Source organism: Budorcas taxicolor, chromosome 21 (genome assembly GCF_023091745.1).
Source record: "Budorcas taxicolor isolate Tak-1 chromosome 21, Takin1.1, whole genome shotgun sequence".
NCBI classification, from domain to species: Eukaryota; Metazoa; Chordata; class Mammalia; order Artiodactyla; family Bovidae; genus Budorcas; species Budorcas taxicolor.
Genome location: NC_068930.1, coordinates 18,252,731 through 18,277,128, shown reverse-complemented (window position 1 = coordinate 18,277,128; position 24,398 = coordinate 18,252,731). Strand labels below are relative to the sequence as shown.

Below are 24,398 nucleotides of genomic sequence, written 5' to 3'. Positions count from 1 at the left end.
ATGTTTTTTCTTGTGCTGAGGACTCAAGATTTACTTTCTTAGCAACTTTCAAATAATGAATATAGAGTATTATTAACTATTATCAAACCAGTCCATCCTAAAGGAAATCAGTCCTGAATATTCATTGGAAGGACTGATGCTGAAGCTAAAACTCCTATACTTTGGCCACCTGATGCAAAGAACTGACTCATTGGAAAAGACCCTGATGCTGGGAAAGATTGAAGGCAGGAGGAGAAGGGGACAACAGAGGATGAGATGGTTGGATGGCATCACTGACTCAATGGATGTGAGTTTGAATAAACTCCGGGAGTTGATGATGGACAGGGAGGCCTGGCGTGCTGCAGTCCCTGGGGTCGCAGAGTTGGACACAACTGAGCGACTGAACTGAACTGAATGGAATACTATAACCATGCTCTACATTATATCCCAGGACTTATTTTATAGCTGCAAGTTTGTACCTTTTGACCCCTTTCTCCTGTTTTGTCCAACCTTCCCACACCCCTCCCCTCTGGAAACCACCAGTCTGTTCTCTCTGTCTATGAGCTTGGTTTTCTGTTTTTGTTTGGTTTGGTTGATTCTCTGAATATAAGTGGGATCATGCAGTACTTATCTTTCTCCATCTGATTTATTTCGCTTGCCATAATGTCCTCAAGGTCCACCCACGTTGTTGCAAATGGCAAGATTTTATATTTTATGGTTGGTTAGTATTCCTGTGTGTGTGTGTGTATCACATCTTCTTTATCCTTTCACTTATCAATGGCCACTTGGGTTGTTTCCATATCTTCACTTTTATAATAATACCGCAGTGAAGATGGGAGCACAGATATCTCTTCGATTTAGTGTTTTCATTTCCTTCAGATAAATATCCAGAAGTAGATTCATAGATCATATGGTAGTTCTATTTTTAATTTTGGGGGGAAACCTCCATACTATTTCCCATAGTAGCCTCAGCAGTTTACATCCCCACCAACAGTGCAGAAGGGTTTCCTTTCCCCCACATCTTAATGGACACGTGCTGTTTTTTGTCTTTTTGGTAATAACTATTTTAGCAGGTATGAGGTGATATCACAGCGTGGTTTTAATTTGCGTTTCCCTGATGATTAGTGATGCTTAGCATTTTTTTCACCTGCCTATTGGCCATCGCTATGTCTTTTTTCGGAGAAGGCAGTGGCACCCTACTCTTGCCTGGAAAATCCCAGGGATGGGGGTGCCTGGTAGGCTGCAGCCCATGGGGTCGTGAACAGTCGGACACGACTGAGGCAACTTAGCAGCAGCAGCGTGTCTTCTTTGGAGAACTGTCTATTCAGATCCTCTGTCCATTTTTTTAATTGGATTGTTTGCTTTTTTTTTTTTTTGCTGGGAGTTGCATGGGTCCTTGATATATTTTGAATATTAGGCCCTTGTCAAATTTATGATTTGCAAATATTTTCTCCCATTCAGTAGGCTGTCTTTTCATTTTGTTGGTGATTTCTTTTGCTGTGCAGAAAGAGGACTTAATGTCTTTTATTCTGGTGTATTTAAAACATGTCTCACACAGGGCTTCCCTGGTGGCTCAGTGGTAAAGAATCCGCCTGCCGATGCAGGAGACATGGGTTTGATCCCTGATCCAAGAAGATCCCACATATTGTGGAGCAGCTAAGGCCATGTGCCACACTATTGAGCCTGTGCTTTAGAGTCCGGAGGCTGCAACTATTGAAGCCTCATGCCCTGGAGTCTGTGCTCCACAACAGTAGAAGCCACCACAATGAGAAGCCCACAGACTGCAATTAGGGAGAAGCCCCGACCGGCCACAACTAGAGAAAGCCCGTGCAGCAACAAAGACCCAGCACAGCCAAAACTAAACAAAATAACTAAAAAGTCTTCCAGAGCAAGCTTTCTCTCCCAAGACACACACACATGCACACACACTGTTGTCTCTGCAGGCTCTAGACTTCTCTGATGTTAATGCCTATTAAGGATAGACCTGTGAATTTTAAGGTGCAGTCAACTCTATTATGGGCAAGTAAGATATAGACAGGACCTCAGTGTATTTCCCAAAGCCATAACTGAGTGAAAAAACTCCGAATCATCTGTCTGCAGTGGGACATATCTACCTGAGAAAGATTGCTAAGAGATGCTATGTACAATTTTGGTTAAGAATTACTGAACTAGAGGGTCACCAAAAGCTCCTCTAGCCCTAAGGAAGTTAATAAAGTCAGTTACAGTCAACTGAAAATTGAAAAGTCAAAGTAAGGTTGAGATTCTCTAGCCCGTCTTTGCTTCACAGGTTTCCAACATTAAAACTCCCAAGCAAATGGATGAGTTCATTGAGATCCAGAGTTCAACAGGAACTTGGTATCAACGCTGGTTGGTCAGATTCAAGACCACTTTCAAGCAGGTAAGTTTGGAGACCTGGGGTGGGTGAGAGGGAGGCTTTATGGTGAGCTGTAACGAGAGTGGATGAGGAACAGAGATTCTGAACACGCCCGTCAACCCAAGGCACAGTGATGGGCAGGAAGCAACATCTGGGGCCTAGCCCACACCAATCTCCAACTCCTGTGAGCCCTGAACCACAAAGTATCTAATCCTTGGTTTCTTTTCTTTGCTCTTCTTTCCAAAGGCAGAGATTTTGAATGTAGATACAATGTCTAGTCCGAGAAAGCACCGTTCTTTCTAGCACCTTCTTCTTCTTTTTTTGGTCTGAGAGTTATGTTTTATTCAGTGGGAATTTTTAGGACTTCAAGCCCAGGAGATAGCAGCTCAAGTAACTCTGAGAGAACTATCCAAGGAGGCGAGGACGGGGGAAGCCAGATATATAGGAGTTTTGCAACAAAGGGCAGGTGGTCTGACAGTCAAAAGTTTATTGTTAATGAAAGAAAACTAGATATGCCAAGTTAAAGAATTTAGTGCTTTTCCATGCCTGGGAAGAAGTCTGGGCTCACTGAAATTATTCCTTTTATATGCACCTCAGCTATCTGGGGCCAATGTCCTTCCTGTGTTTTCACACCCTGAGTTTCCTCAGGGCTCCCCGTGGGGAGAGGCTGCAGTCTGGTGGCTGCTAAAAGGCAGGTACTGTTTTCCCTTCTGAGTTCCTTCAGGGTTCACCAGCTCGCCTTCTGGTGATGGCTGAAGTCACTGATGAATGAGACCAATATGATGACAGGCAGTGTTCTGCTTATCAGTTCCTCCTCTTGGCCCAAAATTCAATCCATATGTGGGAGACATTTCAGGATCGGTTTTTGTGCCACAGTGCTGGGAGTCTCATCCTAGACCAGGCGAAAATTCTTGCTGATGAGCCACTGCAGTGGCATTTTCTCTTTAAATAAACTGTGGGAAGGAGGGAGTGAGTGAAAGAAAGGACCCCTTTGAGGTTTGTTGGTGACCTCTGAGAAAGTCTTTATGAAGGGCAAGGGCATTTCTCCAGAGAAGTGGTCCTGTGAGACAAGCCAACTGTCAAACACTCAGGCAGGCATCGGCCAGGATACTGAGCCTGCATAACCCTCTTGGGGCGGGGTGGTTCAGTGTTTGAAATAGCGTCCGTTCCCATTGGTGGGGAGACGAGCTCAGGGCTGCTCAGCACCTTGACATCCCCACTCACTGTGCTTTTGGTCTCATGCACCATTGTGTTCGAGGACGCTGCAGGACTTAGAGCGTGACACCAGCTGAGAAGAACAGAAGAGGGTTCCTTGTGCCTTGAGCAGAATTGCTGCCTCTGGAAGACATTGCTGCCTGTTCTGTCTGTGGGTTCCTAAGCAGTTTAATAGAGAATCTTAAGAAGGAGCTTTTCCAAGTCACAAGTTTCTGCCTTTAACCACTCATCTCTGCTGTGGGTTACAGGTCTGGGAAAATGCTCTGTACTGTGTGATGGGACCCTACAGGATGAACACGCTGATTCTGGCCGTGGTCTGGTTTACCATGGCTTTAAGGTAAGTTCTGTCTTCCTTAAGTTCATTAATTAAGAAAAAGCTACCACAAACATAGACAGTGTCGTGCTGGAGAAGATTCTTGAGAGTCGGACTGCAAGGAGATCAAACCAGTCATTCCTAAAGGAAATCAACCCTGAATATTCATTAGAAGGACAGATGCTGAAGCTGAAGCTCCAATACTTTGGCCACCTGATGTGAAGAGCTGACTCATTGGAAAAGACCCTGATGCTGGGAAAGATTGAGGGTGGGAGGCCCAGACGGGCCACAGAGGATGAGATGGTTGGATGGCATCACCAACTTAATGGACATGAGTTTGAGCAAACTCCGGGAGAGAGTTGAAGGGACAGGGAAGCCTGGTGTGCTGCAGTCCATGGGGCTGCAAAGAGTCAGACCCAACTTAGCAACTGAAGAAAAAGTTCAGTAATTTTCTTGTGCTTCCCGTGCCTTGTCTGTACGTTGAGGGTTACCGTTGGTTCTAACTCATACAGAGTCTGTGTCAGATTGGATGGTTTTGGCTACGGCAGGCAACCCACTCTAGTGGCCTCTACCAAAAGGAAATTTCTGATCCTTTGTAACAAGAATTCCATGGAGAGGCAGCCTCCAGGTGGGGATTCAGCCTCAGGCTAGTTCTCATCTGCTAGCAAGATGCTGCAGCTGCTCTCGGCATCCTCAGACATGGAAAAGTGTCCCAACAAGAAGGAGGCTGCCTTTCTCTGAGATTGATTTTTAAAAAAAAATATATTTTTTTACTTGGTTCTGCTGGGTCTTGGTTATGGCATGTGGGATCTTCGATCTTCATTATAGCATGCGGAATCTTAAGTTGCTGCATGGGTGACTTTTTTTTTTTTTTTTTTAGTTGCAGCTTGCAAAGTCTTAGTTATGGTGTGTGGGATCTAGTTACCTGACCTGGACCCCTGCCTTGGGAGGATGTGGAGTCTTAGCTACTAGACCACCAGGGAAGTCCCTGAGCTCCACTTTTTAATATCAAGGAAACCTTTCTCATCTTTGCTGGTGGCTCAGATGGTAAAGACTTTGCTTGTGATGCAAGAGACCTGGGGTTCAATCCCCAGGTTGGGAAGATCCCCTGGAGAAGGAAATGGCAACCCACTCCAGTATTCTTGCCTGGAGAATCCCATGGACAGAGGAGCCTGGTGGGCTACAGTCCATGGGGTCGTAAAGAGTCGGACACGACTGAGCGACTAACACTTTCACTTCAGACCTCTCTCAGAAGCCGCCAGCAGGCTCTCCCCACCCCCACTTTGTATTAGCCAAATGTGTGTCTCATGCTTCAGGGCTAGACTAGCCACTGGTGAACGGGGTGTGATTTCCCAGTGACTTCAGACTAATCAGGATTTGCCTCTCAGCTGATGATACTGTTAGCTTTCCTGAGCATTGACACCCAAACAAAACCAAAGCAGGAAATGAATGTTGGGTCAGCAGCTCTCAGTGTCCTTGTGGATATTAAATGGAGAAGACAGAGAACCTTTGCGATAATATCCACAGCAATAAAGTAAATGAAATGTAACATGACTGAGGATTAGCTGGCTCCTCTCTTAAGTAGTAGTCTTTCACCCTAGTCATTTTATTCACCTCCAGATAACATGACCCTTCTTTCCGTGCCAGTTTTGGGGCCCATTTATAGTGTTAAGAGGCTGTTTCATAGCACGGATAACGTGCAATTGTTTCTGGCACGTCAGTAAGTGCTCAGTAAATTGCTATTATCAGCTAAAATCTTTCGGTGGGATTTTAAACTTTCATCTATGAAGTTGTTTTGTTCACCACCACCCATGGCCAAAGACACATTCCCCTCAACCCAGGGAACTCAACTGGCTTTAATGACCTCTTGGGTTATGGGAGGAATGTGGGAAGACCTGCTTTTTCCGATATCTAACCAAGTATCTTCCAATAGATATTGATGGAGACCCAAACAGTCTCTACCAAACAGGTAAATGTAGAAGCAGACTGCTCACTTCCACTCGTCCCATCCAAGCTAGACGAGAACACAGAACATTTCAGAAGCTAAAATGTAGACCCTTGGATCCAATTCACTGAAAGTTTTAAGAAATTTCCTTACGTCTAATTTAATTTTGTCAAGTAGGTGATGACTTTCCAATGTTGGAACCTCAGAGAGATCTGGTCTCCCTTCCTTCCCCCTCTATTTACTCCCTTCTGCCTCTTCTATGTAATTCTCTTTTATTTTTCTATTTATCATTCTAGTATTTCTTTTTGTAAATTTAAGCAAATATATGTATATTTAAAAATTTCTTTATTGTTTTCTTATGAGAAGGAACTGCAAGAAAGCAGTTTTGCATTTCCTTTTTGCATTCAACAATATATTCTGGAGCTCTCTCATACCGCTGGATAGAGATTTACATTCTTTTTTTTACAGTGGCATAGAACATGTGCATAGCTCTTCACAGTACAACTCTACACTTTCTTCAGTCGGAACCTTGTTGCCAGATTGTTGGGAAGTTTTCAGACATTTGTTGTTGCAAACAGTGCCACAATGCGTCACTCTTTGTGGGCTTCTTTGCGTTGGACAAGTTAATCAGTGGAATACATTCCTAGAAATAGAATTATGGAGTCGAAAGGCGATAAATCCACCAGTAATTGTTGTAGGGACTGACCAGTTCGCCTCAAGATGGTATTGCAAAATGCGGTCCTCTTCCCAGCAATGCATAAGAGCACCTGCTTACCTGCAGCCTCACCAGCAGAGTTTTTGCAAACTTCAAGGTTTCGGGCCTGGTGGGCGAGAGTGATAACACAGTGTGGTTTTAACTTTCACTTTTCGGGCTATGAGTGGGGTGGAGCATCATTTTTGTACGTTTCATGGCCATTTTTTTGAGTTGGTGATCTTGAGATTTTAGGTATAAAATGTCGTCTGCAAATACAGTTTCACTGCTTGCTTTGTAACTTTATATTCCTATGTTCTTTTTCTTGCGTAGCTGAGTTAGTTAAGACTAACTTAATTAACTGAGTTAGCTAACACTACAACGTAGTGTTAAATAGTAGTGATGACATGGGTATCCTGGTCTTATTTCTTATGTTAGTGGGAGTGACCGCAGTGTTTCCCCCATTGAAAGATCCTTCCTTTTGAGTTGAGATATATTTATATATATTTTGGGCTTCCCTCATGGCTCAGATGGTAAAGAATCTGCCTGCAATGCTGGAGACCTGGGTTTGATCCCTGGGTCAGGAAGATCCTCTGGAGGAAGGCATGGCAACCCACTCCAGTATTCTTGCCTGGGCAATCCCATGGACAGAGGAGCCTGGTGGGCTTAGTCCATGGAATCGCAAGAGTCAGACACAACTTAGCAACTAAACCACCAGCACTATATATATATATTTACACTCTAAGGAAGTATGCATGAATTTCTAATCTATTGGCGTTTTAATCAAGAATGCATGTTTTTTTTTTTTTTTTTTTTATCAAGTGCCTTTTTGGCATCTATGGAGGCGATTGTGACTTTTTCCCATTAGATCTATTTTTATGAGTTACATTTTCTAATGAACCATACTGACTCATTTAAAATGGGCTTGATTTACATCATGTCAGAAGAGCAGACTCTGATGGTGTTGCTGCTCCAATATTCTTTCTTCTCGATTACAGTTACTATGGACTGACAGTTTGGTTCCCTGACATGATCCGGTATTTTCAAGATGAAGCATACAAGTCCAAAATGAAGGTGTTTCACGATGAGCACGTGTATGGTGTCACAATCAACTTCACGATGGAAAATCAGATTCACCAACACGGGAAACTTGTGAATGACAAGTAAGTGAGGGACCGTGGACTTTCCTTAGATCAAGAGGAGTGTGTGTGGGTACTGTCTTGGGGAGGGAGGCATTGGCCAGATAAGAATTCAATATGGTGGGGATTGAGCTCTGAGACTGGTAGAATATCACCTTTGGCCTAGGCTGCCAGAGACTCGACAGTGCCCCCTGGTGGCCTTGTTTCTAGCGTGCAATTCCCCATCATCCTGGCTAGGGTTGATTGATCAAGGAGGGTCAACCAGGCTGTCTTGTCTGAGACCTCAGAGAGCCCCTCAATGATGCCTGCCTGGAGGGAGGGCCCAGAGGTCCGGCACCAACTCCCAGCCTGATTGTTGAGCTTTTTCTTTGATTCTGGATGCTTCTTCAGCAGCAAGCCCAAGGCTACTATGACACTATTTTATGATATTCTTTCACCTATTACTGGCTTCCCCGACAGCTCAGTGGGTAAAGAATCCTCCTGGAATGCAGGAGATGTGGGTTTGATCCCTGGGTCAGGAAGGTCTTACCTCCAAGTGTCTATCAGCATGGCCCTTTGCCATCAAGAGTGTTGTCCTTTGGGGAAAAAAATTAGAGCAGTGTTAAAAAAGTCCTGCCCATGTCCTCTTCAGGGTTTCCCTGGTGGCTCAGTGGTAAAGAGCCCACCTGCAGTGCAGGAGACACAGGGAGACGGGTTTGATCCCTGGGTAGGGAAGATCCCCTGGAGAAGGAAATGGCAACCCACTCCAGTGTTCTTGCCTGGAGAATCCCATGGACAGAGGGGCCCGGCCGGCTACATAGTCCACAGGGTTGCAAAGAGTTGGACACAACAGCGCTCTCGCAGACAGACCTCTTCCTCAGTCTGACTCCTCTTTCTACTCCTGGAACACTGAGATGGATAGTCCAGACCGCTGGGCTTTAAGAATGCCTCCTTGAGGTTGCCTCCAATGGCCCCAAATGGGTCAGGACAGTTCCCTTCAAGCCATGTGATCCACTAAGCTGAGCATTTTCACCTCTGCTGTTTGCCATCTTGAATTATCCTTAGCAAGTTCACTGGGTCAGGGGAGGGCTACACCAGAAACCCCACAGCCCAGGCAGTTCAGTGTTGGTGATAGTCTCGGCCCCTTAGTTCACGCACCTGTGCAAGAATTATTGCCAGGGATGCTCTCCTCCAGTGCCAGCTCTACTTTTCCAGCCCACACCCAGCTATGTGTCCAAGTGGCTGTGCCCGTTGACTCTTAGCCACTGTGGGAAAGAAGTACGTGTCTGGATGAAGTCCAAGGAGGGGGTCTTGGGGCTTCTAGTCCATATGTTACTGGCCAGACCTTAGCAAATGTTCTCGGTTATTTAGGATGAGAAAGAAAGTGTGATATGAAAAGAGGAATGTTATTTCTATAAATATAAGGTCTTTGAGGAAGGAACGTTAGGCGTGACTATCAGCAGACGCGGAATTCAGACTTTCAGATGATGTTTTAAAATGCCGAGGCTCAGTCACAAACATCTCCACGTTTACATGCCCGTGTGTGCACACGCCCTCGCTGGGGACACTTGGGCCACTGGAATCTGCTGAGAGTGGCCACTTCAAGGATGGCAGTTCCAAGGCTGATGGTTGGTGGTGGGTGGTAATCCCCCCGGGATTTCTCACTGTTGGGGCTCTTCCATATAAAGCCAGAGATCTTGCATTGGCATTGCCAAGGAAGAGAGGTTGCCCTTCTTGGGACTTCCCTGGTGATCCAGCAGTTACGAATCCTCCTTCCAATGTAGGGGACTCAGGTTTGATCCCTGCTGCAGGAATTAAGATCCCACATGCCTTGAGGCAATTAAGCACTAGATGGGAAAAAAAAAAAAAAGCCTGTGATTTGCAGGAAGACCCAGCACAGGGACCACCACCCCCCCCACCGAAAAAAAGAAAATGAAATGTTGCCCTTCTTTATTAGAATGCTTTGGAAGTGTTGAAAAGTCAGGGATGTTGTAGATGGCTAGGTGTCCCTCTGGTATGATGTTATTCCATGGAGAGACAAATTCATTAAAAGAGACTTCATCTGCGAAGCTGCCTCTGCTCAGCGACACTCTGTTGCAGTGTTACTATAGTGGCGATGGTGATGACAATGATGACAAGGCTGAGTACGGCTGAGTGCTTTGTAGATAATCTCATATGTTGTTGTTCAGTCACTAAGTCGTGTCTGACTCTGTGACCCCGGGAACTGCAGCCCACCAGGCTTCTCTGTCCTTCACGATCTCTCAGAGTTGGCTGAAACTCATGTCCATCGAGTCCGTGATACCATTTAACCATCTCATCCTCTGCCATCCCCTTCTCCTCCTGCCTTCAATCTTTCCCAGGATCAGGGTCTTTTCCAGTGAGTCAGCTCTTTGCATTAGGTGGCCAAAGTATTGGAGCTTCAGTTTCAGCATCAGTCCTTCCAGTGAATATTCAGGATTGGTTTCCTTTAGGGATTGACTGCTTTATTTCCTTGCTGTTCAAGGGACACTCAGGTGTCTTCTCTAGCACCACAATTCAGAAAAGATTAGGAACCTTGGAAACTAAGGAATTGAATGTGGGTTTGTTTGTTTTTCTTGAGTTATGCTGCCATCTGCTGGTCACAAACTAGAAAACATCTCACCTGTGGGAATCTTGAGCCTCTTGACAAGTTACAAGCTTCACATTCGTTAGCATTGTCCTCACTCTTACCAGTAGTCCCCTTTTGAGTTTATCCACACTTTGCTGACTAAAAATTTGGGTGAAATTATTTACTTTATTAGCTACCACACATGGGGGAAGATTACTTTTAGCAGGGAGAGCAAAGAGAAAGTCTAGAAGAGAGAAGGTTGATTACATGCATCATAGTGACATGCTACACACACAGTTAAAAGCTCTTTTTAGTGAGGCATTAGTAAAAATTTTCTTCATCTGCAGTGGGTGTGTTTAAGGGCAATAACGCTCTGTGAAGCTGCCAAGGATGGGAAATGTGTTAAACTTACTTTCTGGCTTCAGGTCTGAGGAAGTAGCCAAGACTTGGGGCTCTACGTTCCAAGCCTTGATGAGTCAGTAACTAGCTGAACCCTCTCTGACCTGTGCAAGCCTCTGCACATCAGAAAGTCATAATATTGAGATAAAAACGTCCATCATGCTTCAGGGTTGCTGAAATTACTGTTGATGTTGTTTAGTTGCTACGTCGTGTCTGACTCTTTTGCGACCCCACGGACGGTAGCCTGCCAGGCTCCTCTGTCCATGGCATTCCCCACACAGGAATACTGGGGTGTGTTGCCATTTCCTTCTCCAAGGCATCTTCCTGACCCAGGGATCAAACCCATGTCTTCTTTACCACAGAGTCAACAGGGAAGCCCACTACTAAAATACCTCAGCATAATTTAGAAATTTAATCCAGGTTCTGCATAGTTCTTATAGAGCTTCTTCCGGAATATTTTACAACTGTGCATGTGTGCATAGTGCATTGCTTCAGTCATGTCCAGTTCTGTGTGGCCCCATGGACTGTAGCCCTCCAGGCTTCTCTGTCCAGTGGGATTCCCCAGGCAAGGATACGGGAGTGGGTTGCCATGGCGTCCTCCAGGGGATCTTCCCTATCCAGCAATCAAACCTGCATCTCCTGAACCGCAGGCGGATTCTTACCCACTGAACCACGTGGGAAGCCCATTTTACAACTAAATAGCTACTAAAAATGGGGTGGCTGTTCTTCCATCATACCTTTACCCAGATTATTATTGCAGATCAACAGAAATCCTGCTGATCTGGGGATGTTTGAGCCGAGCTCTTTTATTAGTTCTAACAGCCCTGTCATCTGCCTATAACAATTGTTTTGTCTCCTTTCTTTTCTTTTTTATTACATCATGAAACATATCAAATATACAACGAACACAGAATAACACAACAACCCTATTCAGAGCATCTAGCTTTGTAAAATCATAAACTACGCTGCACTGACTTTGGGCTTCCCTGGTGGCTCAGCTGGTGAAGAATCTGCCTGCAATGCGAGAGACCTGGGCTCCATCCCTGGGTTGGGAAAATCCCCTGGAGAAGAGATTATAGGCTACCCACTCCAGGACCCACAAGGGCTTCCCTTGTGGCTCAATGGGTAAAGATTACGACTGCAATGTGGGAGACCTAGGTTCAATCCCTGGATTGGGAAGATCCCCTGGAGAAAGGAAAAGGCTACTTGCTTCCGTATTCTGGTCTGGAGAATTCCATGTACTGTATAGTCCATGAGGTCACAAAGAGTTAGACATGACTGAGCGACTTTCACACTGACTTCAGATTTTAATGTAGATTAAACATCGCTCACTCGGTTGCTCTTTTTGATGTTGCTTTTCTTCCTCCCAAGGAGTAATGATCACCACAGTCATAAACTCGGCGTTCTACACGCATGCGTGTTTTTACACTTTCCCATGTATTTGTGTATCTGTAAACACTGTACAGCCTTCTTTTGTGTGCTTTAAGTTTTAGGTAAATATCACGCTTTGGTATAGATGTGAATGTATAATTCTCATACTACAAATTTTGCAATTAGTTTTTTTTGTTGTTATTTTTAGGCCATTTACTTTTTATTTTAAATATTTTTAATTGAGGTATGGTATTGTGTTGATTATAATGTCAGTGCTAATGGGTATCCTGACTTCAGTGGGGGTAATTTGGCTGTCTTACTTTGAAGTATGACACTTGCTATGTTTTGATTGGTCTTCTTTATAAAGTTAAGGAAATTCTCTTTTAAGTATGCTGAGAGTGTTTATCCTGAAGGCATACTGAATCTGTCACATGCGTCTGTTATTTTCTGCATCTATTATGACAATCATATGGCTTTCTCCTTGGACCTATTAATATGATAGATTAAAGTAATATTTTTTCTGGATATTCAACTGTACTTAATTCCTGGGATATATCTTGATCATTCCATGTGATTTTTTAAAAATGGTAATAAATCGACAGATTTACTAATATTCTTTTTTGTGTTGTTTAGATGTTTATAGCTGTTTTATTCATAACTGTCAAAATGTGGAGGCAACACACATGTCCTTTATTTTTTATTTTCTACAGAAAATTGTGCAAATATTTCAGATTGGTTTTCAACTTATTATTTTGTTAAGATTATTTTCAGAGCTGTTTATGTTCACAGTGAAATTTCGAGGAAGTCACAGAGATGTCCCATATACCATCTGCCAAAACTACCCTATTATCTAGCAGTGATCCAAGATGTCCTTCTGTAGGTGAATGGATAAATCAACTGTGGTACATACTGGCCCTGGAATATTATTTAGTGCCTAAGAAGTAAGGGGCCAAGTCATAAAAAGACGTTGAGAAACCTAACTGCATGTTCCTAAGTGAAAGAAACCTCTCTAAAAAGGTTTATGATTTCAACTGTATGTCATTCCTAAAAACGCAAAACTATGCATGTCAGTGGTTGCCAGAGGCTAGGGGGGAGGGAAGTATGGATAAATAAGCAGAGCTCAGTGGAAACAGTCTGCATGGTGCCATAGCGATGGATGCATTTGCTAAAATCCAAGTGGCCCTAGTTGTGAAGAATCTGCCTGCCAACACAGGAGATGAAAGAGATGTGGGTTTGATCCCTGGGTCTGGGAGATCCCGTGGAGTAAGAAATGGCAATCCACCCCAGTACTCTCGCCTGGAAAATCTCACGGACAGAGGAGCCCTGGCAGGCTGCAGTCCCTGGGGTTGCAGAGTTGGACACGACTGAGCATGCACGTGTGCACGCGCACAGACACACACACACACACACACACACACACACACACAGAACTACTTATGTTCTATTTAGGGTTTTTGCATTTAAATGAGATTGGTGTATATTTTCCTTATACTATTCTTATTGATCTTTGGTGTCAAGGTTATGTGGTGTTATGTGGCTGAGCCATGGTGGCTCAGATCATAAAGAATCTGCCTGCACTGCAGGAGACCCGGGTTCGATCCCTGGGTTGGGAAGATCCCCTAGAGTAGGGAATGGCAACCCACCCCAGTATTCTTGCCTGGAGAATTCCACAGACAGAGGAGCCTGGTGGGCTCTAGTCTATGGGATCGCAAAGAGTGGGACACATCTGAGCGACTAACACACACACACACACACACACACACACACACACACACACGTGCACGCACCAAGGTTATGTAACCGAAAGTGGGGTCTGGCTGCTGACTGCTCAAAAGCCAATACAGAGGCCAGGTTGGCAGAAAGGAAAGTTTGCTTTCTTTTGGATGCCGGCAACTCAGCGTTGGGGCAAGGGGAGGAGGTGGACATGTGTCCGAAGGCCAAGCTTCCCCCACTGACGCTCAGAGGGCAAGAGCTTTTACAGACGGAGGGAGGGAGCTACATGCAGAAACAGTACGGTCGGCTGACAGTCACCTTGAAATTGGTCATCAGTGGTCTGACCAGTGGTATCTTGACTGTTTTAAGTGCAGTTGATCTTCAGCTCCAGGATTGGTTTGTTTCCAGTTCTTTGAGGCGATTCTAAGAATTGTGACAGCGCACGTCACGGCTAGTCTGATCATCATGCAGGCAACTTCTCCACCTGGTGGGGGCATCCGTATCCATAAGACAGCTCACGGACATGGCTCAGAATATGGTGAATAGGCCTTGAGAGGGAGATAAGGCCCTGACCATGTGTAATGGCTAAACTATTATCACTTGCTCTCTGTTGACTGTTTTCCTTTGTTTCTGCGTGTTTTCACTTCTCTGATGGAACTTACTCTTTGGCTGAAGTTTTTCCACAGACAAAAGGCAGGCTGAGGACATGGGAGGCAAGGACCATAGTATCCTGCTCCTTTTCAGTTATACCCTCTTTTAAAAAATGTTCTAGGATCCGTGTAAAGAGACAGGGTGAGATATGGTGATTTCAGCACTTAGGTGGCTGTAAGCGTAAGAGAAGATGGAGAGAGTAAGTTGGATTTACTGGCAGATCCCCTGAGGCACAAGGATTTGTCCTTAGAGAGTCTGTCTGAAAGACGCAGCACCGGTATTTCCCATCATATACATCTGCTTCTCCATGAAACAGTATTTCAACCATTTGATGGCCCTCTCCTAACTCTACTCCTTTCTTTCCGAGGCTACTTATAGTAAAGATACCTCTCATTTATAAAACCAAATACTAGCACTGGAAAAAGTCATCTCCTCAATAATGTTATTTTAAAGATTTTAAAATACAAGCCTGCAGAGGAGAAGAGACTTGCCTGAAATCTTTTAATGAGAGTCCTAAAAGCTGAACTCTATTCTTCACTTTTTGGAAGGTAGTATCAGAGGTGAAGTAAAAGCCTGATGCCTATGTGTGGAGAATTTAAGAAGTTACTTAGAGTTATATAGAGAATTTAAGAAGTTGCATAGAAGTTATAAACAAAAGACCCTCTGTTTCCTTCATTCTTTAAGCAAAATGAGCCCAAGCATGTATTTTCTGAAGTGATTTTCTTTTTTTCTTAAAGATTTCTTTTATGTGGACCATCTTAAAAGTCTTTACTAATTTGTTACAATATTGCATCTGTTTTATGTTTTGGGTTTTTGGCCATGAGGCATGTGAGATGTTGGCTCCCTGACCAGGGATCGAACCCTCACCCCCTGCCTTGGAAGGCGAAGTCTTAGCCTGCCAAGGAAGTCCCCTGACGTGGACGGTTTTCTCATTCCTGCTTTGCTTCATCTCAGATTAGGACCTGATATCTGAGAAACTAGAGTTCCAGGTCTTTCCCGGAAAAGCTTCTCTTTTATCTCACTGTGTGTGGAAGGCTTGTTGTAGGATGGTCCGTGTGTGAGCTTTGGGAAAATAGACCCTTTGTTTACTTTCTCTCTGAAAGGTGGTATAAACGATGTGAAAGGGAATTCACACTTACCAAAAAGTCAGGTGAAGGGTGCACAGCATATGTCATGCCTCTGTGCCTTAGCATATGCTCTGCCCTTTGCCTGGAATTCACTTGCTCTGCATCTTGGCTTGGAGAGCTTTTATTTATCCTTAAGGAAAAGCCAATATCATGGTGTACCCGACTGTATCATAAGTGCCCATCTGCAGTGATCTTGTGGCTTATCTCTAATCTTTTTAGAAAAACAGTTTATATCTGGTCACGCTGAGTCTTCATTGTTTTTCCTAATAGTCTTCCTCTAGTTGCGGCGAGTGGGGGCTGCTCTTCGCCGCGTGCGTGAACTTCTGAGTGCGGTGGCCCCTCTTGTGCGGAGCACAGGCTGCAGGCACACGGGCTCAGTAGTAGCCTGAGAGCTTGGCGGCTCCGCAGCAGGTGGAATCTTCCCGGACCAGGGCCTGAACCTGAGTCCCCTGTGTTGGTAGGCGGACCCTTATTCACCGCACCTCCAGGGGAGTCCTACGTATGTCTGAGCTCGATAGTTATCACGCCAGATTTCAATTGTCAGGTTTCTTGTTTCCCCCTTCAGCTTTGAGCTTCTTGAGCGTGAGCCCATTCAAGTCTAAATCATGGTGACTGTGTAGATGTGACTTCTGGTGTAGTTTAGATCACCTGGTGGATGAAGCACTGGCTGAGGGTAGCTGAAATAAAGCGTTGGTAATAATAATTCCACCACAGGCTCTGGATCACCAATGGCTTCTGTTTCCTTAAAGGAAGGGTTCCACAAGCTACTTCTGTTAACTTTTCTTTCAGCCTTTGAGACCTCCTGAGTGACGCATCTTGGATCAGTTCAGTATATAAATTAGAGATCGGAGGAGATGATTTATATAAAAGACTCATAAAATATGTCTTGGCCTTTTCTCCATTTATCTCTCCTTTTATAACTTTGGCTTTTTATAACTCACTTGGAGATACATTTTAAGGTCTGCCGGTGTCAGACCTGTTATGATTTATGGCCCTTCTTTCTCACCCACCTTCAGCAGAACATTAAAATATCACCGGAGGCCACATCACCAGCCCATTACTGTATTAAAGAGAAGGATATATTAAGAAGGGCAAAGACCTGAGACAGGCTCCAGGAATAGCTTTCCTGAGTAAATACAGTCAGCATACAAATTACATTAATTTTGAAATCAGAGCCATCTTCCTGTAACAAAAGGCTTAGTGATCAGTTTTTTCCATAGAAATAGGAAGAGTTCAGCAGTAGCTTTTGGAGGCCGATTCAAATTTAACCCTAAGAAAAACTGTTGAAAACAATTTGGCTTTCTTGATCAGAGATTCCCACATTTCCTAAAGTGTAATAATCTGGCATCTTCCTCTGGTGATTATAGTTCAAGAGGTGCAGGTTGGAAGAGAACTCCCATCTTTCGTAATAAGCTCCCATTTTATTATTATTTTTTTTTGCGTGTGTGTACCTAAGTTCCGTCAGTTTATTTTACCTTTTAGAGGTTGGAGCATAATTGCTTTACGATGTTGAGTTGGCTCCTGCTGTGTAACCTCATGTATACATAAATCCCTGCCTCTTGAGCCTCCCTCCCACCCGCCAGATCCCACCCCTCAAGGTCATCACAGAACACCAGCTGAGCTCCTGTGCTTCACAGCAGCTTCCTGCTAGCTATCTGTCTTACACATGAAAAGTGAAAGCGTTAGTTGCTCAGTCGTGTCTGACTCTATGCGACCCCATGGACTGTAGCCCACCAGGCTCCTCTGTCCATGGGATTCTCCAGGCATGAATGCTGGAGTGGGTTGCTGTTCCCTTCTCCAGGGGATCTTCCCAACCCAGGGATTGAACCTGGGTCTCCTGCACCGCAGGCAGATTGGTCGCCATCTGAGCCCCCACAGGGTAGTGGATGTAGGCCAATGCTACTCTCCCAGTCTGTCTCCCTATTTTATTCTGATGCAAGTGTTCTGGGGACTTCCCCTTGAGAAGCACTGGCCCAGGCCTTCTTATTGCTGAGAGGTCTTTTTGTCAAGGCTAATAAGATGTGGTTCTAGGTGAGGGTTCTCAGTAGAACGTAGCTGAGAGTGAAGAGTAAGGGGCCTTGGCCATCGTGTGTGCTGGTGGATGGAGTGACCTGGCGGCCCTGAGGAGCAGCAGTGGCCCCCAGTGCCCTGTGCTCCCTCTGGGTCCCCACTGAACTGTAATTGTCTGTTGGCTCCGATTCTTTTCCCCATTAGGCTTGAGGGCAGGTACCGTGTCTTTTCTGTCTGTACTCGTAGAACCTAATGCCACCCTCGGTAAAACTTTTGCTTGAGACTGAATCAGTGAATGGATAGACAGATGGGGTTGAAATTCATCACAAATGAAGACACAGCCAAAGGTTTTTCACTTAATAGCTTAACCAAGCTTGGGATGCATAACCGGGAGAGGCTGATGTCCCTGTGTGTGAGTACATGTTTTGAAGTGTCCTGTTGCTTTTTCCTTTTAAGTTTGTGTAGGAGTTGAAGGTGTGCAACAGCTCCGGATGTGGGCTGTGCCTCACAATTATCCAGGGGTTTTACCTCTTACTGGCTGTTTTGGTTTTAAGTGAAAAAGTATTATATACACTTGGGATAAAGAAAAATTTGTCTGAGCCCGGTGGGCTACAGTCCGAGGGGTCACAAAGAGTCGGGTACAGCTGAGTGATGAACACGTTCCCTTTCAGCCCCTGGTGCACCTCCCCAGGGCCGCACACACCCGCCCGTGTCTGTGGCACTCTCTCCAGGTGTGTGCTATGCACTTGCAGCTGTATGTGCCTTATCCTTTCTCACACGAAAGAAACTCACATGCTGTGAATATCATGCTGCACTTCTTTTTTTTTTTCAGTTAACAATACATCTTAAACGCGGTTCCAGATTAAGACACACAGATCTGCGGGTCCTAAGTTGCTCGGTCGTGCCTGACTCTGTCCGACCTCATGGACTGTAACCCATCAGGCTCCTCTGTCCATGGGGTTTCTCAGGCAAGAATACTGGAAAGGGATCTCATTTCCTTCTCCAGGGGCTCTTCCTGAGCTAGGGATTGAACCTGGGTCTCCTGCATCTCCTGCATTGGCATGTGGTCTCTTTACCACTGAGCCACCCCATGGATCACGATCCATGGGGTCGCAAGGAGCTGGACGCAGCTGAGCACCTGAGCACCTGTAGCCATTATAACAATTAGGTGGATGGCTATGTGTGGTGCCTGTCTGTCTGTCTATCCGTTCTCTCTATCGTCTGTCTACCCTATCTGTCATCTGTCTCTTCTGTCATTTACCTGTGCCCTATCTATTATCTATCGTCTATATATCTATCCATCTGTCTTTCTAGTGAGCCATTGCTGTTATCAGCAATGTTGCAGTGAAGGTCAGTGAATGGATCTCTTTGAATGCATGAGCAAGTATGTGTACAAATTTGTAGAGGTGGTATTCCTAGGTCAAAGGGCTAGTACATTTCAATTTTGCAAAGCTGCTCTCCAAAGAGCCTGCACCAATTATGTTCAACAGTGTGGATAACATTGCTTATATTCCCCCACATTTTTGTTGGTTCAATTTTAAAAACAAAAATTCTGAGGCCCTCATACGTCTATTGCCTTTAAACCTTTCAAGACCAGCTAAGGGATATTCCTGTTTTTAAAGCTCCTAAACTGAGATATTATGAATATTTTCATGTCACGCTATTTCATCTTTCCATGATTCTGATGCAGAAAGCCCATGAATCTGCTTTTGGGAGTCATGGGTTGATGCCTAGAACCCTGTGTGTACCTGGACTAAACATCAGCTCCCACAGTCCTGAGGCTCCTCTCTGTTTATAAATACACAGTGAAGAAAAGGGGAACTAGTTTGGGTTGAAAATAATGTGCTAGAACCTTTCAGTTTGCGATTCTTCTTCTTCTGCCTTTCTGTGTTTTCTGTGTCAGTCTCAAGTCTCCTTTTTTTTTTTCATGGATGAATCATTTGGGAGCTATTTTTTTTTTCCCCATAGGTTCACAAAGATGTACTTTAAACATGTACTCTTTGAGGACACGTTATTTGATGAGTGCTATTTTGAGGATGTGACATCGACTGATACCTATTTCAAAAACTGCACCATTGAATCGACCATCTTTTATAACACAGGTAAGAGCATGAACAGGGTGAGCTTGGTGTCTAGAAATTGTCCGACTGCTCAGCCATAAGCTTTAGGAGTAGTAAAGTGTTCACTGGTGTGTGTGCTGAGTCTTGGGTTCTTGCCTCATGTAGGGCACAAAGAAGTTGCCATGCCAAATCATTTAATCTGTCTGAATCTCAGTTTGATCACATGTAAAATAGAAATAGAAGCACTGGGCAAGTGTTCTGATCTCAACAAGACTGATGCTATATGCTCAGGGTCTTTGTAGGAACAAATAATGACCCAAATTAAAAAAAAATAGCATTCCAAGAGGGTGATGTATTATGCCTGGAGTACATTCTTGAAGACCTAGCATAATTTGAAACTTATAAAATTCTCACGATAATACATGAAAAGGAAAGACTGCATATTTTCAAGCTTCATGCATGAAATAAGATAAGAATATTTTAAAATTACACCATTTCAGACTTCCATGATTAAAAAAAGAATCACAAAATTCCACCTCTCTCTCACTCATTATTTTTACTTCTCTCTTTATGAATTAATACCAAGTGAAGCTGGGTTTCAAGGAAACTAACTGAGCTTTACCGGGGGCTTCACCGATACTGTCTCAAGTAAGAAATGTACCAACATCCACATCTTACAACTAGGGAAACAGAAGCTTAAGCAACTTACATTAAGGCCACAGATAACAATTCCCCCACAGATAACAAGTGAGGGAAACTTGGCTTCATGCGAGAACATCTTTTCCCTCTTCATGACGCCAATCTCAAACAATTCAATATCTGGTCTCTAAATATCCCTTGGTCTTTAAATAGTCCATTATGGAACTTATCTTTCTAATTTATTTCTAGCCTGAACTTAAAAAAATATTGGTGAGTTTTGTACATTTCGTCTTTGGCATATCTTTTATTTTCTTCTTTCAAGTTTCAGTGATGCGTCTTTGCTTGCTCTCTTTCTCTTTTTTTCAATGTCAGCAAGTACATATTATTTATGTAAAATATTTTAGGAATGTAAAAGATCAAATCTGCTATTTCATTAAAGTTTTATATATATATATATAATTCTATGAATATATGTATTCATATAATTTAGTAACACTTCACTTTCACTTTTCGCTTTCATGCACTGGAGAAGGAAATGGCAACCCACTCCAGTGTTCTTGCCTGGAGGATCCAGGGACGGGGGAGCCTGGCGGGCTGCCGTCTACGGGGTCGCACAGAGTCGGATACGACTAAAGCGACTTAGCAGCAGCAGCAAGCCCAAGTAACTTTATGTGTCTGTATACTTTGTATGTATGAACTATATAAATATATAGTGGGGTGCCATTGCCTTCTCCCATTTATGAAGCACCTCCCACAAAAGAGTAAATCAAAATTTAAAATTCCACACTCTTCACATTTTTCTTCTTTCCTCACACATTTCTGCCCAAGCTTCTAAGTCTCAAAGTTTAGTTAGAGATAGGAACAGACTTCCAGAGCAATAGGGGAGGGAAAGGCCTTTGTTCTTGGTGTTCTCTGTTCAGTGGGCTTGGATGCATGGATAATATGCATCCTTGTAGCATCATGCAGAGTATTTTTACTCTACCAAGTCATCTATTTCCTGCCTAACCCCCACAACCACTGAGCCAATGGTGTTTATTTAGAAGCATGCTCAGGTTTTTGTGACCAGCTCAATCTGGACCCAATTCTCTGGTCAGTGCCTCTTATAAGCTGGGAATCCTTGAAGGAGTACCCCAGGCAGGGTGGGCCTCAGTGTCATATTGTTGATACAAACAGGGCTGTTAACTGGCTTGAAAGATGTTCTACTTACACATGTCCCTCAATGAATGTTCATTCCATTTCCTTTTGCTTAGAGAAACTTACACAAGTTGTTATATTTTTAAAGATTTCTTGCTACATCTGTGGGAGAAGGCAATGGCACCCCACTCCAGTACTCTTGCCTGGAAAATCCCATGAATGGAGGAGCCTGGTGGGCTGCAGTCCATGGGGTAGCTAAGAGTTGGACACAACTAAGCGACTTCACTTTCACTTTTCACTTTCATGCATTGGAGAAGGAAATGGCAGCCCACTCCAGTGTTTTTGCCTGGAGAATCCCAGGGACAGGGGTGCCTGGTGGGCTGCCGTCTATGGGGTCGCAGAGAGTTGGACATGACTGAAGTGACTTAGCAGCAGCGGCAGCAGCTGCGTCTGTACCTTGGCCCCTGTTGTTATTGTTGTTGTTCTGTTGCTAAGTCATGTCTGACTCTGCAGTCCCATGGACTGCAGCATGCCAGGCTTCCCTGTATTTCACTACCACAGTTTGCTCAAATTCACATCCATTGAGTTGGTGATGCCATCCAACCATCTCCTCCTCTGTTGCTCCCTTCTCCTCCTGCCCTCAGTCTTTCCCAGCATCAGGATCTTTTCCAGTGAGTAGGCTCTCCACATCAGGTGGCCAAAGTATTGGAGTTTCAACTTCAGCATCAGTCCTTCCAATGAATATTCAGGATTGATTTCCTTTAGAATCAGCTGGTTTGATCTCCTTGAAGTCCAAGGGACCCTCAAGAGTCTTCTCCAGCACCATAATTTGGAAGCATCTGTTCTTTGGCTCTCAGATTTCTTTATGGTCCAACTCTCATATCTGAACAAGACTACTGGAAAAATCATAGCTTTGACTATACAGACCTTCATCCACAAAGTGACGTCTCTGCTTTTAAATATGCTGTCTACGTTTGTCACCACCACATGTTACCTTGACTTTGTCTGAGTGCCAGGGGGTGGTGCTGCCTGCCCGAGGAAGGGGAATAACTCCAATCCCTGCCTCTGCCCCACATCTCCCCAGCACTCTCCCCCTCCCCGACCCCTGTTTCACATGAACCACATGTTTCCTTCTCTCCGCAGACCTCTATCAACATAAGTTCATCAACTGTCATTTTATCAACGTCACCTTTCTGGAGCAGAAGGAGGGCTGCCATATGGACTTAGAGCAAGACAACGACTTCCTGATCTACCTTGTCAGCTTCCTTGGCAGTCTGTCTGTCTTGCCTGGGAACATCATTTCTGCCCTGCTCATGGACAGAGTCGGAAGACTCAAGATGATCGGTGAGTTACCAGGGATGTCACGCCTGTGTTCTAGTGGGCCAGGGCAGAGGCTTAAAGTGGAGGAAAAGCAGTGGGATTTTCCTTTGTCTTTTTCAAGAAAACTCACACAGGAAACCATGTAGGTAAGATGGATTCTGCTGGTATAGAACCAAGTCTGCAAAACCCCAGGGCACCTTGGAGATCTCTGAGATCCCTAGTCCAGGTCAGGCACAAGCCTTCATTTCCTGATTCAGCAATTCTGTCACAGTTACGTATTCTATTAGCACATCAGTAGGATGTTATATACGTCCGCTGTACCTACTTTGTATTCCTCTTGGTGGAAAAATACACTAAAATGCTTTTAAATGAGCATCAATTTCATTTGATGATCTTAAATGAATCTTGTTACTTTTTATTATGTAATAGTAATAACGTTCTGGGCTTTGGAGTTGGAGAGGCTCATGTTGGAATCCTATCACCTAAAGGCTATTTGACTTTGGGCATGTTCCTTTTCCTCTCTGGGCCTCATTTTACAGATAAGTAGACTTATGATGAGCTGGCAGGGGTTTGGGAGAATTTAACACAATGCACCCAAAGCATCTCCTAGTGCTCGGTGCATTGCAGGTTGTCACGTCTGCCTTGCTTCATTCTGCCAGATTTGCAGCAGTTTGTTACCAAAACACAAGCCAGGCATGGTGAGCAAGAAACGAAATATGTATACACCCAGAGCCAGGGTAAGCGTGGGGCTCCCCAGGTGGCACTAGTGGTAAAGAGCCCACCTGCCAGTGCGAGATATGCAAACGATATGAGTTCAATCCTCGGGTCGGGAGTGGGAGGAGGAGATGGCAACCCCCTCCAGTACTCTTGCCTGGAGAATCCCGTGAACAGAGGAGCCTGGCAGGCTACAGTCCATGGGGTCATGAAAGAGCTGGACACGACTGAGCCACTGAGCACAGCACAGGGAAAATGTACACAGAAGAATACGGTCAAGGGGCTTCCCTGTGGCTCAGCGGTCAAGCAGCCGCCTGCTGATGCAGGAGACACGGGTTCGATCCTCGGCCCAGGAAGATCCCACATGCCCTGAGGCAACTAAGTCCATGCACCACAACTGTCGTGCTTGTGGTCTAAAGCCTGGGAGCCACAACTGCTGAAGCCTGTGTGCCTGGAGCCTGGGCTCTGAAGCAAGAAAAGCCTCCGCAGTGCAAAGCCCTCACACCGCAATGGAGAGTAGCCCCCGCTGTCGCAGCCAGAGAAAGGCCCACGCAGCACCGGAGACTCAGCACAGCCAAAGATAAATTAACAAAATCACTAAAGAAAGAATATGAGTCAAGGCCAGGGGACGGGGAGCAGACAGTAGGCTGATACACATGCCATGAGTTCAGCCCCGGGGATGTAGTTGTCGGGAAAAATTAATTCCGAGATCCTAGCAGCAAGGCGCAAAGGACACAAAACAAATTGCAGAGCCTCATTGTCAGTAAGTATTTGCATGAATATTTAGAATGGTGAGCCCAAGACATGCCTGTGATTTCTGCTTTTTAATCTCGTCGAGAGGATGGTCGTGTCTCAGGCATAGCAGATTGAGCTGTGCCCTCTTCAGCGACAGTGTTCTGGTTAGACCGGAAACCCGATGCGGGAAGATGGTGGCTTATCAACTTCTGTGAAGTCTGTGCCCAGCTCGGTGTCTGCCACTGAGTCATGACTTAGTCACGCTGTGGGACTGAGAGAACCAGCAAAGATGACCTCTTTCCT

At 44.7% G+C, this 24,398-nt stretch overlaps 1 protein-coding gene across 1 annotated transcript in view; it reads left to right on the top strand.

Moving 5' to 3' along the window:
• SV2B (synaptic vesicle glycoprotein 2B) overlaps window positions 1-24,398 on the top strand; it is a 91,894-nt gene that overhangs the window by 57,118 nt on the left and 10,378 nt on the right. The window contains exons 6-10 of the mRNA XM_052659811.1: window positions 2,267-2,377; window positions 3,817-3,905; window positions 7,516-7,680; window positions 19,462-19,595; window positions 22,470-22,670. Of these exons, the coding sequence (XP_052515771.1) occupies window positions 2,267-2,377; window positions 3,817-3,905; window positions 7,516-7,680; window positions 19,462-19,595; window positions 22,470-22,670 (700 nt within the window). The remainder of the gene's footprint in view (window positions 1-2,266; window positions 2,378-3,816; window positions 3,906-7,515; window positions 7,681-19,461; window positions 19,596-22,469; window positions 22,671-24,398) is intronic.